The sequence below is a fragment of the Caretta caretta genome, chromosome 6 (assembly GCF_965140235.1).
Source record: "Caretta caretta isolate rCarCar2 chromosome 6, rCarCar1.hap1, whole genome shotgun sequence".
Lineage (NCBI taxonomy): Eukaryota > Metazoa > Chordata > Testudines > Cheloniidae > Caretta > Caretta caretta.
In genome coordinates this window covers 58,020,372-58,033,637 of record NC_134211.1, presented here as the reverse complement: position 1 = coordinate 58,033,637, position 13,266 = coordinate 58,020,372, and the positions used below count along the sequence as shown (strand labels likewise).

The window sequence follows — 13,266 nt, the reverse complement described above, 5'->3', positions numbered from 1 at the left end:
AACGGTTTTTGTGAATTCTTCACCACTGACAATGCTTAAACCAAGACTGGATGTTTTTCTAAAAGCTCTGCTCCAGGAATTATTTAGGGGAAGTTCTATGGCCTGTGTTACACAGGAGGTCAGGCTAGATGGCCACAATGGTCCCTTCTGGCCTTACTAACTATGAACAGTCCTGCTTCCTCTCAGACCTCCAGGGCAGGCTGATCCAGTGCAATTTAAGGAGAGGATGGGACAGGGGCTTTATATCTACGAGCTGCTAGACTCTCCACATAAGCCCACACATGGAACCTCTTCCACTGGTTTTGCAGGGAGAATTCCCAATCTGATTATTCAGTATTTCTATTACATTAGCACCCAGAAGCTCCAGTCAGGATCGGGTCCCCATTGTGCTTGGCACTGTACATACACAAACAGTACAAAGACATGGTCCCTGCTCCAAAGAAGCATATAGTCTAAATTCTACAGGAATCAGCAAACGGCAGGAAGTGTGAACCAGCAACAACATGGCTCAAGTTCACTCACTAGAGGGTGAGCGGTACTATCTGAGGGTCCCAGGAGCAAAGGAAAGGCGTGTCTGGGGGAAATGGACCGTGTACGAATAATAGGGAGTTTCTTGCCTCAGATCACCTCCCACCGCAGCAAAAAACAGACCAATGGTCTATCTAGCCTCCTCTTTTATTTCCAACAGCCAAAAGCTAATTTTATGACACTGTACGCTTGGATTTCTTGCTGACCCCACCTAGTGATCAACTGATGCCCTGAAGTATGAGGATCAATACCCCTTGCATTCGTACAAAAGCCAATGTCACTGCTGTTACACTACTGGGCTTTTTCTTTTCCTGACTCAATAGTATATTGCAGCATTGAGTTCCAAAGTTTAACCATATAGTAAGCAGCAAAATAAAGAAGTCCAATGGCAAGCATGAGGGAAGGGGAAAGAGGTGTTGGGCCTGACTTGTGAAGTTCTTTGGAAACGCTAAACTGTAGTTTGTTCTCTCCAAACTCTACATAATAACTCCCCCACCCTGCAAGTTGCAGCATCAGGAATATGACTGTAAAGACTTGGGCCTTGTCTACACTAGAAAGCCCTAGGTATATTAACAAACCCTTCTAGCAGAGATGCAGCTTACACCAGCAAGAGTTCTTTTGCCAGTACAGCTCAAGCCAGCCCCCCGAAATGAAATAAGCTATACTGGCAAAAAGTACCTTTCTGCTGGTATAATGTGGCTGAGGCTTTTGCAGGCATTGCTGCACTCCTTAGTACCCACAAAACTTAAGTGTAGTTAGACCCGAAGACCAGAGCCTAGAAGGAGCGAGCTCTGGGCAGGAGCACCGCAGGCACCTGTGCTCCGGCAAGTCCGGCTAGGGTGCCCTCAGGATCCTGAGCCAGCGCCCACGTTAAGACACAGCTGCAGGCAAGCGGCCCCGGGGACAGGCCGGCCGCGAGCGCTGCGGCCCCTGGCTACCTGCCCCACGCCCCCATTCCCCAAGGGCACGCGGGCCCCGCGCCGCTCACCTGCGCCCGAAGATCCTGAGCCCCGTGAATCTCTTGTTGCTGCACCTGCGCCCCGGCGCGGGGCCCTTCTCCGGCTCCAGCGAGACCTCCGAGCTGCTGGAGGACGGGGAGCTGGAGGCGCGGGCCCCCGCGCACCCCTCCTGCTCCCGCGGCTCCATGACCCGTGGCGGACCCGGCCCAGGGGCTCTGCGCTCACCCGCCGCCGGGAGCCCCTGCCATACCCGTGGGTGCCGGCGGTCAGCGGGAGCCCCCTGCCCATGCGGGGCGGCGGCGGCGGCAGGAGCAGCGCGCCGCAGGCAGCCCGGCCCAGGGGCTGGGAGAGCACGGCGCGCGCCCCGCAGGCAGCCCGGCTCATGCCCCGGCAGCCGGCCCCAGCCGCGGGCGCGTCCCCGCGGGCAGCCGGAGCGATGCAGGAAGAGGCAGCGCGGAGCGGCGCAAGGTAGCGCCCGAGGACCCCGATAGCTGCCCGCGCCGCTGCCTCCGCGCCGCAACGCCGAGCCGGCAGCCCCACCTGCCGCCCGAGCCCCGCACTGCAGCCAGCCGGCGGGCGCGCGCCGGCCTCCAGGCGGGGCCGGGCTGCGAAGCGGGGCGATGCGGCGCGGGGGCAGCCGGTGCAGAGCCCCCGGGGAGGGGACAGCCCCGCTCTGGAGCCGCCGCTTCCCGGTCGGGCCCCTCAGGGCCAGCGAGCTGCTGGAAGGAGCTCGGAGCCCCACGCCACCGCATCGCCCGTCGCCGCCCCACTCCCTCCCGCTTCCACGCTGGACAGTTCCCCGGGGCACTGGGCCCCCTACTCTGGGGGGACCAGCGCACACCAACAGCGTAGGGCAGGAAGGGAGGGAAATGACTCTAGCCAGCGGAAACTGCCGGGGGGGAATGAAAGAGGCCACCTGGATTTGACTGAGACCCTGGGGAGAGAGCGCTGTGGGATCCTTCATGACCACAGGTGGACAAGACCCCGCCGGTACGGCTCATCCAAAATATGGCTCCTGCACAGTGCAGGGGGACTACTTTGGTGCCGACTGTGCATAGAGTGCCACCTGCCGAAGCACTAACGCCCTGGGGATGTTCCTTGGGGGTCTGCCATCTAAATACTGACCGGAACTGACCCTGTTTAGCTTGAATTAAGGTTCTACTGATGTGAGCTTCCTCAGAGCAGTGCCTTGTTGGTGCCAACACAAAGACTCTCCCGACAGTGCCTTAGTCATGTTTGGATTGGTTCATCTGCAGCAAAGCCACATCCTGCCAACCCTTTCACTTTCATGCAATTGTCTCAACACCTTATTTGTCTTAGTGCTTTAAAGAAGCCTTACTTTATCTGACACCAAATCAACCTCATATGACAACAGTTAACACCTCTTAGCCAAAACGTTGCCTCACAGGGACAAAACTCAGTGCCACTGATCCACATTAGAATGAGGATGGTGTCATTCTGGTTAAGGAAGAGTTAACTAGGACTCCAGTAGCACAAGCTTCCACACAGCACTGCCAGTCAATGCCATCTGTGACTCTAGCTGAGTGAACTTCCTTGCTGTAGTGCCCTGTTTATATCCTAGATTTCAGGTCACCATCGCCCCAAGCAAGTCAGAGGCTGAGCTCCAACCTCATCCATTCTGTGTAAATGCCACCTTGGCTTCAGCTGGCTGTCCATGTCCCAGAAATGCTTTAGCAAGACCTCCCAACTTACCAGGCAGCAAGAAAGTGTTATCCAGGGACAGCCTTCATTCCATAGACTTGGTTCCCCCCTGCGAAGCTGCTACTGCTGCTCACCTTTGGATCAGTAGCCTGCAAGCAACTCACACAGCAAGACACAGATAGCCACACTGGTAGATGCTTGAGTGGTGAAGCCTTACTGGAATGGGAGCTGGTATCAATAGGAGCAGGTAGCTTTGAAATGAACCCATTCCAGCTCACAGCATACTTGGAGGGGCAAGGATGTTTCAGGACCTGTCCCAAGGGCCACCCCATGCCTGATTCCTGTGGCTACTACTGTTATTGGCCTATGGGCCATAGCAAGGTGTTTACACAGCAAATGGAGGAGGGGGAGACGAACTAGTGCTTACCACTTATCCAGTACTTCTGTGATGGCGTGTTCATCCCACACCAGCCCTGAAGGAGTTAAAATGGCTCAGAAGGATCTACCTGCCAGGATGGGCTGCATCGGGTGACGTATACGCTGGATATACAGCCCTCATTGAATCTGAAGCCCAGCAAGGCAGGAAGAGGAGAGCAGAAAGGGGCTGCTCCAGGGGGAGAGAGTCAGCGGTCACTCTCAGGATTGAGAGAAAGGAGTAGGAAGAAGTCTAGGGGAAACAACAGCAAGGCTGAAGTTATCTGGATCTTAGCTGCTGACTGTAGGGTCCCTAGGCTGGAACCCAGTGTAGAAGGTGGGCCTGGGTTCCCTACCAGTCACTGCGGGAGTGGCACGGACAAGATACTGGACTTTGAAGATTGCCTGAGAGATTGATATTCCAAAAGGGGGAAAAACTATCGTGACTTGGCCAGACGGCCAAGCGATGAAGAGACAGCGCTGAAGTGTGTGGCGTATGAGAGAGGCCCCAGAATGAAAGACCGGGACAAAGGGCAGAGAAACCACAAGACAAAGTGTCAAACCAGTGGCGAGCCACAAAGAGGTGCCCTAGCAGTGAGTGGCGGGAACCCTGTGACAACCTTCCATTGTTAAAATTCTCTGCAGACACTACTAACTCCTGAAGCCTCACAATCCCTCTGCCAAGAGGGCCAGGACCATGTCCCCCATGTTACAGATGGGAAAACAGAGGCAGAGAGGGGAAGAGACCTGCCAAGATCATGTAGGGCACCATTGTCAGGGCCAGAATTAAACTCAAGAGATCCAGCCCCTCAACTGTGTGTTCAGCACCTTAGAGTGCAGGGACCTGTATGTGCTGAGCCCCCTCCCAGTGCAGCCTGTCAGCTCAGGAAGTAAAGTAGTGTCGCTCACACTCCCTCTCTCAGCAGGAAGCTGCTGCCCAAACTCAAAAACAAGAGAGCTTCCCCTTCCCTCTTTTGTTACACTCACAGTAGCATCCTGTTTAAAATTGGACTGTGAGCCCTTCTGGGCAGCATTGTGTTAATGTAGTGTCCAGCTCAATGATGCCCAATGCTGATTAGGGCCTCTGGATACACATAACGATGATAATAAAATCAAAGCAAAGGGCAAGTGAGGCCAGATTCTTGACTGTGCATCTCCCCAAAGGAACCATCTGAATTTTCCCTGGGTGTGTCCCCAACAGCTGTTTAGGCCCTAAAATCAGCTCCCTTGGCACACAGCAATTCAGAAAGCCCCAGAGACATGGCAGGGACTGTCCTTAAAAGCGACCCCATGCTCCCTGTCCACTTCTCTCTTTATCCCCCACGTGCCACACAGAGACCTGGACACATTAGTTCTCAAGTTCCTCAGCAGACGGATGATTCCAGGAAAGGCAGAAGCCAGGCGGGTTGCTTATTTCCTTGTCCAAACCACCACACAGGCAGCAATATGTTCCTGTGACAAACAGTAAGCACTATTCCCCCACCCCCAGTATTCTCTAGCCTAGCAGTATGTTGTGGCCATATCATACGTGCTAAATGGCAAGATCTTTGCAAGAAGCAGAGAGCTGTAAAATTACATCACTCACCATGCTCTGCTCTCCAGCACTATTTGCCCCCTTTGCACCAAGCTCCAGCAATATCCTGTGCACAAGTTCTGAATTGCAGTGTCTCTTATTCTGTATGGCTAGAAAGACCTGTTACATCACCTACTCCAGCCTTGTGCATGCAGGATTGTTACCTGCTGCTTGGCCAGCCCTAGCCACATGCTCCTGTTTTCTGTGGAAGAATGGGCAGCAACACCACAGACACAGGATGGGCTAGTAGCCAAACAGGCTTCCTCCCATTCTGCACCTAAGCTTGTGGGAACAGGATCTCAGGGCAGCCCAAGAGCTTGCTGGAAACTCCCCTTACTACATTCTCCATTATTACTGATTTCAGGTCACTGCATTTTATTCAGAGTCAAAATCCCTCCCCATCTCCTTGGTGGTTGGGAATGAGAGACCAGCCCAGCTAATGCTTACCCCAGGGAGAGACATAGGCTGAGCTCACATAGCTGCCTCAGAATCTATCATTCCCCCAGACTGCCCTCCCTCAGCATCTCCTACCCCCACAACCTTTCAGGCTCCAAGCCCCTTCCTTTTGCTGCCTCACTCATACACCCACAATTCAAGCCTATAACTCTCAACTGTCAGAACAAGCAGTAGCAACGCTACTAAAAGGTCAGACGCAGACCCCAGGGTTGCTGCAGAGCTGGAGACAGCATCTCCCCAGGATGGGGTTGTACAGTGGACTTGGGTTTAATCCCCTCTATCCATTTCCAAGTCAGCGTCAAGCTTATTCCACACGTCGAAGGTCTTTCTGTTTTCTCCCAGGTGCTCAAATGTTTTCCTCATGAACTTTGAAATAGCAAGTAGGGCTGTCAAGCAATTAAAAAATTAATCGTGATTTATCGCACTGTTAAACAATAAAGAATACCATTTATTTAAATATTTTTGGATGTTTTCTACATTTTCAAATATATTGATTTCAGTTACAACACAGAATAAAAAGTGTGCAGTCCTCTCTTTATATTTATTTTTTATCACAAATATTTCCACTGTAACAAAACAAAAGAAATAGTATTTTTCAATTCACCTCAGACAAGTACTCCAGTGCAATCTCTTTATTGTGAAAGTGTAACTCACAAATGTAGATTTTTTTTGTTACATAACTGCACTCAAAAGCAAAACAATGTAAAACTTTAGAGGTTACAAGTCAACTCAGTCCTACTTCTTGTTCACCCAATCACTAAGACAAACAAGTTTTATTTTATTTATCATTTTACAGTGCAATATTTGTAATAAAAATAATAATATAACGTGAGCAGTGTACACTTTGTATTTTATGTTGTAATAGAAATCAATATATTTGAAAAGGTAGAAAAACATCCAAAATATTTAATACATTTCAATTGGTATTCGATTGTTTAACTGTGCAATTAATCACCGTTAATTTTTTTAAGTTAATTGTGTGAGTTAACTGCGATTAATCAACAGCCCTAATCGAAAGCTTTAAACGTGCTGGCCTGCTCCGTAGATCAACATCCCTGAGGACACACCGAGGTTGTTAGTCTCTAAGGCGCCACAAATCCTCCTTTTATTTTTGCGAATACAGACTAACACGCCTGCTACTCTGAAACCGAGGTTTTAGAGTTAGGTTTAATAATGGAGATGTTGATTTCACCAAGGAAACCTGTTTCCTGGCAATGGGAGCTGCCAATCCTTTTTGCACAGAAAGAAAGTAACTTTGGAAGTGAGGTAGGGCCCTATGAGCTCAGTGTCTCTCCCTGAATTAGGCAAAGTCAGGCTGAGGGCTCAGTGTGTAAAGGCTGGAAGGGGAAGATCCCCTGCTAGAGATGAGGGTGAGGGGTGGGTTTGTCATTGTGGGCCAGGCACCCCTGGGAAATGCTTAGTCTGGGTGTCCCCACAACCTTTTCTAGGCAGGAGTTAAGGAGCTTCATCCACAACCCATTTCCAGCAGACTCGGGGGTTCGGGGGGAGGGTAGACAGTCTTATGACCCTCTCCCCCACCCCTTTCCCAGCAGGACACACGACATGCTCCATGTGCTAATGGAATCAGATGCAGGAACAAACTGACTACATAGGTAGACACCCATTGAATGTTAGAGCCAGGAAATCTCAATACCCGACCACAGGCATTGGGATAAGGGAAGGGGATTACAGGCAAGGATCTGGGAACACGGCAAGCCCCAAAGAAACCTTCCCCCTCAAGGTAAGATATAAGTGGCTGCTGTCAGCATTAGAAGCAGAGGGCATCAGCCCAGCAAGCAAGAGAAAATGAGCAGAGACCCAGGCACAGTGGGTACCTTGTATCTGTGGCCTCTGGTAGGCTTTGGGGGACGTCCCATGACTGGTGCCGCCACATCTGCTGCAGTGCAGGCAGGTGCTCCTCACAGCAGCCTGGGTTCACTCTCCTGCTTCCCCCTGTGGTTGAGTTTTGGAGTCATTCCACGGGCAGTTTCTTGCCAGCTCTCTGCCATCAGAATCGTAGGGGACTAGTGGCTTTGTTCATTCTCTTCACCTGGTTCCTCTTTCTGCACTTCCTGAAAGCGCAGCTAAAGCTGTTGCTTCACCTCGCTAAACAATGCTCCAGCACCGGACAGCCCACACCATAAGCTAAGTTCCTTTGCAGAGCTGGGATGCCCAGAAGCCTGTCCAGAGAAGCCTCTACTCCATCCCAGGCAAGAGGAAACAAGACTCTGGGACGGAGAAAGGGCAAAGCACCTCAGATCAGCCAGACACCCCAAAAGAGGCAGCCTCAGTAGCAAATGCACTGAATGGCACCCCAGGCCACCGCCTGCCTGGACTCAGGATTGACTGAGACACAGTAGGTAGCCCACAATACATGCTGTAGGGACAGTTGTATTCCCCATGCTTGGGAATGTTTCATCTATCCAGGTTCTTATATCGCACCCACCAGTGGGATCCCAGCACCTTTCAGATCCAGTAAATTTCACCACAAATTAAGGGACCAACAAAACAAGAAAGCACAAGAGTAAAGTCTCCAAGGCAGAGCATAGGGTGTCTCTCTCCCCCCCATCATACAGTCATATAAAATGGCAGCTGCTCAAGACAGGCAGAGAGAGACCTGAAGTATTTAAAGGGACAGTACACAGAAAAACTCATAGCTGTCACAAGCACAGCTACTCAATCCGTCTTATTGCAGCTACCCCATTCTCACTCCAAAACAGCACTAACTAACACTGAGTCAGTCTCTGGCAGTGGCAGTGTGATGTTATTGACAGAATCTATAACCGTATAGATCACTGTTGCAACCACTGTTATATATTTACAGCAAATATTGTACAAAGGTTGTCGTGGGACGGTTATGATTTGCTGGTTATAATTATGCTATCTGTATATGTGTATTGTTTTTGTAGTTGAAGTTATGAATATTGGCTCTATACTGTCTGTATTTCAAACTTATGCTATGCTTCTGGGTGATACCCCAGACAAGTTGGTGTCAGCTCTGCCTACCCTGCTTGATGGCCCATTAAGGACCATCAGCCATACAATTGACCCACTGAGAGACAGCAGACACACCTTGTGACTCAGCAAGGTATGCAGGGACCTGCCTGTGGACAGAACTCTAAGGTTTTTCTATGCCATGTGCTGGATAGGGTGTCCTTAGGACAAAGAAAGCAAAGACCACATGGCAAGAGACTATAAAAGGCTGATGTCTCATCTCCATCTTGTCTTCAATCCTGCTTCTTGCCTCTGGAGGGTCTTTGCTACAAACTGAAGCTCTGAACAAAGGACTGAAAGACCCATCCCAGCTGTGGATGTACTCCAGAGACTTGATTTGAACCTGCAGTTTATTCCATCGCTGCTGCAAGCCTGAACCAAGAACTTTGCCATTATTCTATGTAATTGATTCAATTTAACCAGTTCTAGCTCTCATCTATATCTTTTTCCTTTTATGAATAAACCTTTAGATTTTAGATTCTAAAGGATTGGCAACAGCATGATTTGTGGGTAAGATCTAATTTGCATATTGAACTGCGTCGGGGGCTTGGTCCTTTGGGATCGGGAGAACCTTTTTTCTTTTACTGGGGTATTGGTTTTCATAACCATTCATCCCCATGAGTGGCACTGGTGGTGATACTAGGAAACTGGAATGTCTAAGGAAATTGCTTGTGTGACTTGTGGTTAGCCAGTGGGGTAAAACTGAAGTCTTCTCTGTTTGGCTGGCTTGGTTTGCCTTGGTGTGCAAAGGAACCCCAGGCTTAGGCTGTAACTGCCCTGCTTTAAGCAATTTGTCCTGAATTGGTACTCTCAGTTGGGTCCCACCAAAGCCAACATCGTTACAGTAGCATAGGCAGTTGAGAAGAAAGCCGGGAAAAACAAGCTACAGACCTCGTGGAAATGGCAAAAGCACATTCTGTTATGAGACTGATATGTCTGAACATGTCTATTATGATGACTGAACATACCTAAACTCACAGCCAGCACCTGCGTCAGCAGGGAAAAGCGAGACTGCCTGGTGTAATGTGGTGGGAGCTAGACAAGAATGAGCACTTTTACAAGCACATGGATACTCAGCTTAGTCTGAATCTGCTCAGGCTTTAGGAAACCTTTAGATCTCACCAGACATGCCCAGAGGCTCAACACAGCCCATACCTGCTGAATACAGTTACAAGGTGTACTCTTGGGGGAATTCTGTGCCACTGCGCACATGCAGAATTTATGTCCCCCACAGATTTCTTTGCTTCCCCGCAGAAAAATGACTTTCTGTCAGGGAAGCAAGGGGAAGCCACAAGAGTGCTCACGCGACCCTCCCCAGCAATATGTTTCGGGTATCCAGGGCACCCAGCAGAGACGTAAATCACTGTGGTGCAGGCAGCAGGATGGGAGAAGACTCAGCTCCCTAACCTGCTCGGCTCAGCTGCTAGTCCTGGTTGAGCTGGGGAGGATGGGACTTCCTCTTCCCCCACCCCCAGATTTCTCCCCCAGCTGCAGGAAGCTCTGTAAACTCCCCACCACCACCCTGATTCCTGCACCCATCGCTCCTCAGCTTCAGGGAGAGGGATCCCTGTACAGGGAACTGCTCCCGCATCCACCTAACCCCTGTGCAGCCAGAACCCCTCATACCCAGACCCTCCTGCCGATCCTCACCCCCACCCCCCCACACTCAGAACCTCCACGATGAGCCCCACTCCTCCAGCACCTGGACAACCCTGACAAGCGACCCGCACCCAGATCACCACCCCACTGAGCCCCAATCAGTCGCATCTGGATCCCCACCACACTAAGCCACACACCCCCGGCACCTGGACCCCCCCGAACCTCCCACACCCAGACCCCCCTGCCAAGCTCTATCCCCTCACACACATCCAGACCCCCCCCGCTGAGCCCCAACCACCTTCACCTGGACCCCCCTGCACAGTCCCATTACCGTTGCACCCAGAACCCCCCAATAAGCCCCTGTGCATCCAGATCCACCCCGCACCTGGATCTCCCATTGAGCTGCCCACACCCAGATTACCCCACACAGAACCCTCTCAATCCACAGCAGGATCCCCCCACACTAAGGATCCTGACTTGATGAGTCCTCCTGCCCACACCTGGTGTACCTAGCACAGAGGAGGGGGCGTGTTTCTGGGGCAGGCCCAGTCCTTGTGCTGTGTCAGGGTTGGGTGCAGCCTCCCCACTGAGTCTGTGTCCAGGGTGGCGGGGGAGCTGCACAGTGATCTCCCAGCTCTGTGCAGCCAGTGGCCTGTGCTCCTCAATGACATGCTGGAGCCTCCACGTTTATTTGGCAAATAAAATGTGCAGAATTTTAAAATACTGTGCGCAGAATTTTTAATTTTTTGGCTCAGGATGCCCTCAGGAATAAAGGTGGAAGAGCCAAGCACTGCATGTCAGCCTCTGACCCAGAATTTGGAATGATAATTCCCCTGGCCATTACAGACATTATCCAAGGAACATTGGCCCTCTGACTCCAGTTCCACTGATCAAGACCTTGCCACACAAAGGAACCCTCTATTCTTTGAGACTTTCACATTTCTGTAACCTCCCCCTCCCATTCCCCCTCTTTCATTACAAACTAGATAGTAGGGCTAACACAAGCCTGCTTTCCCTGTACATTTTATAGCCTCCAGCAGCTCCTACTTACTTAGGCTGCATAAATCCAGGGAAATGCTGGGCACTTTTGCGACCTGTTCCTACTGTGGCAGGTTAATGGAAACACAAACATGCTCCAGCAAGGTCCCTCACTGGATCTCATTCACATTGCATGTGTATCCCCTCAAGAAAGACTCTCTGAACTTCCAAAGTCCTGCCCCAGCATACACCGGGCATAGTATAAATGATAGAAAGGAGTCTCTGGGCCAGTCTTTGGTGAACAGTACAGGAGCGGAGGCAGCCTGGTCAGTCTGCTCAGGCTTCAGGAAACCTAGATCACACCAGGCAGGTCCAGAGATTTAACACAGCCCAGACTTGCTGAATGAGGGTTACAAGGGTAAAAGAACCAGGGATTGTATGCCAACCTGCTCTGCCCTGGATTTGGGATGATCATTGCTGCTGTCACTCCCTCACAGACACTGCCATCAGAAAACTCAGGGAAGCACAGACAGGCTGCATCCCTGTGTCACTAACACCCGTGCGGGAGGACCTGAAATTGCTAACTGACTCTCCCCTACCATGCAGCTGGCCGTGTCCACCCTAGCCTGGCAGGCAGGCAGCAGACCCAGGGCAGTTTGTAGCAGCCCTGAGACGGGATCTCTTTGCCCCAGTGCTCCCCAGCCAGCCAGCATGGTACTTGTGCTTCCAGAAGCCTGCCAGCAGATGGCACAAGGTTCTCCGCTGCGTGCACAGGGAATGTGTCCTGGAGGGAAGAGAGGAGGACCGGGCTAGAGCAGGGTGGTAGGAATGGCACATACCTGCCCTCCACGCAGCCAGGCTTGGTTGCAGCCCGCTGCCTCCAGGAGGATTGGGACAATTTGTATAGTGGGGGTGCTGAGAGCCATTGAACCAACTGTAAACCCTGTATATGATGGAAACCACTTCAAGCCAGGGGGTGCAGAAGCACCCGCAGCTCCTCTAGTTCCAGCACCTATGGCTACCTCAGGAGCCTCGCTTGCCCCTCCTCAGTGCTGCAGCCCCGGCTGGGAGCTGAGCCCCTAGAGTTACAGCAACCACCAAGCCCGGGGCAGGGTACAGCCTGGTGGGAAGGGGGGTCGCTCAAGAAAATCAAGCAGCCCCCTAACTCCCTAGGTGCAGAGCGGATGGTGCTGCTGGAAAGAGGAGACTCCCTGGAAAGGCTGACCCACACTCACACCACACCTCCTCCCATCAGGCTGAACCTGCTGCATTCCCAAAGCTGGGCTGCACTGTGACCAGCAGCAGGAAGGGCTGAGGACAGGGAATCAACATATGCCAGCCCTAGTGAGCTCTTTGCTTCACACCTGCCTCTTAGAGCAACTTAACTCATGCATGCCAGCCGTTCCCAAACCAGGGCCTGCGCTACACTCAGTGTGAAACAGCCTGCGCCTACATGGAGGAAATGGGGCTGTCAGTTCCTACCCCATGCATTTGGGAGCAGGGGCCTCGTTTCCAATGGGAATTGCCCTCCCCCAGACTTTTCATAGGTCTATACGCTCTTCCACTGCTCCCACCTTTTCAGGCTAGAATATCACGTATGTTCTGTATTCTGACACAACTTTGCCACAACGTTTTTCTGAAATGAGGCCCCTGCCTGGGAGCTCTCAGACTGCTGAGCCCAGGAAGCACCTGCCTAGCCCTATGCAGCTCCCGAGAGGGGAACAAACTCTTGGTCAAAAAGCTGACTGAGCTCCAGAGCAGGAGTGGCAGTAAATGTGCCAAGTGAGTCCCTGACACATAGCACAGGCTGGATTTTTTCCACTTCCTCAGTCCCACGGACAGGATTCAGCTAGAGCAGGGCAGGTGGAAGGAGAACACATTAGCAAGTGAATCCATCTACCCATGTGGAACCAGGGAAACACAGAGAGTCAGGGACACCTCCCCAAACTCTTCAGAGATCTGAACTACAGGGAGCAAACAGTTTACCCAGGACTTCCTGTCAGAGCGTAGCTGAGACTCTGGCAGCGGGAGCTTCCCCACAGCGGTACCCAGCTGGGACTCCAGAAGCGTGAGCTTTGCCACAGCAGTGCCGGTGAGCGTCAC

At 51.7% G+C, this 13,266-nt stretch overlaps 1 protein-coding gene across 7 annotated transcripts in view; it reads right to left on the bottom strand.

Annotated features, from left to right (window-relative positions):
• DGKZ (diacylglycerol kinase zeta) overlaps window positions 1-13,266 on the bottom strand; it is a 107,635-nt gene that overhangs the window by 79,378 nt on the left and 14,991 nt on the right. For 2 of the 7 annotated variants that reach the window (XM_048853206.2, XM_075129554.1), the window contains exon 1: window positions 1,517-1,870. The exons of 2 other annotated variants lie outside the window; for them this stretch is intronic. In XM_048853206.2, the coding sequence (XP_048709163.1) occupies window positions 1,517-1,674 (158 nt within the window). In that variant the 5' untranslated portion in view covers window positions 1,675-1,870. Of the gene's footprint in view, window positions 1-1,516; window positions 1,874-7,427; window positions 7,735-13,266 lie in introns of those variants that run through there. 3 more of the 7 variants (XM_048853208.2, XM_048853204.2, XM_048853207.2) reach the window with 3 other exon arrangements.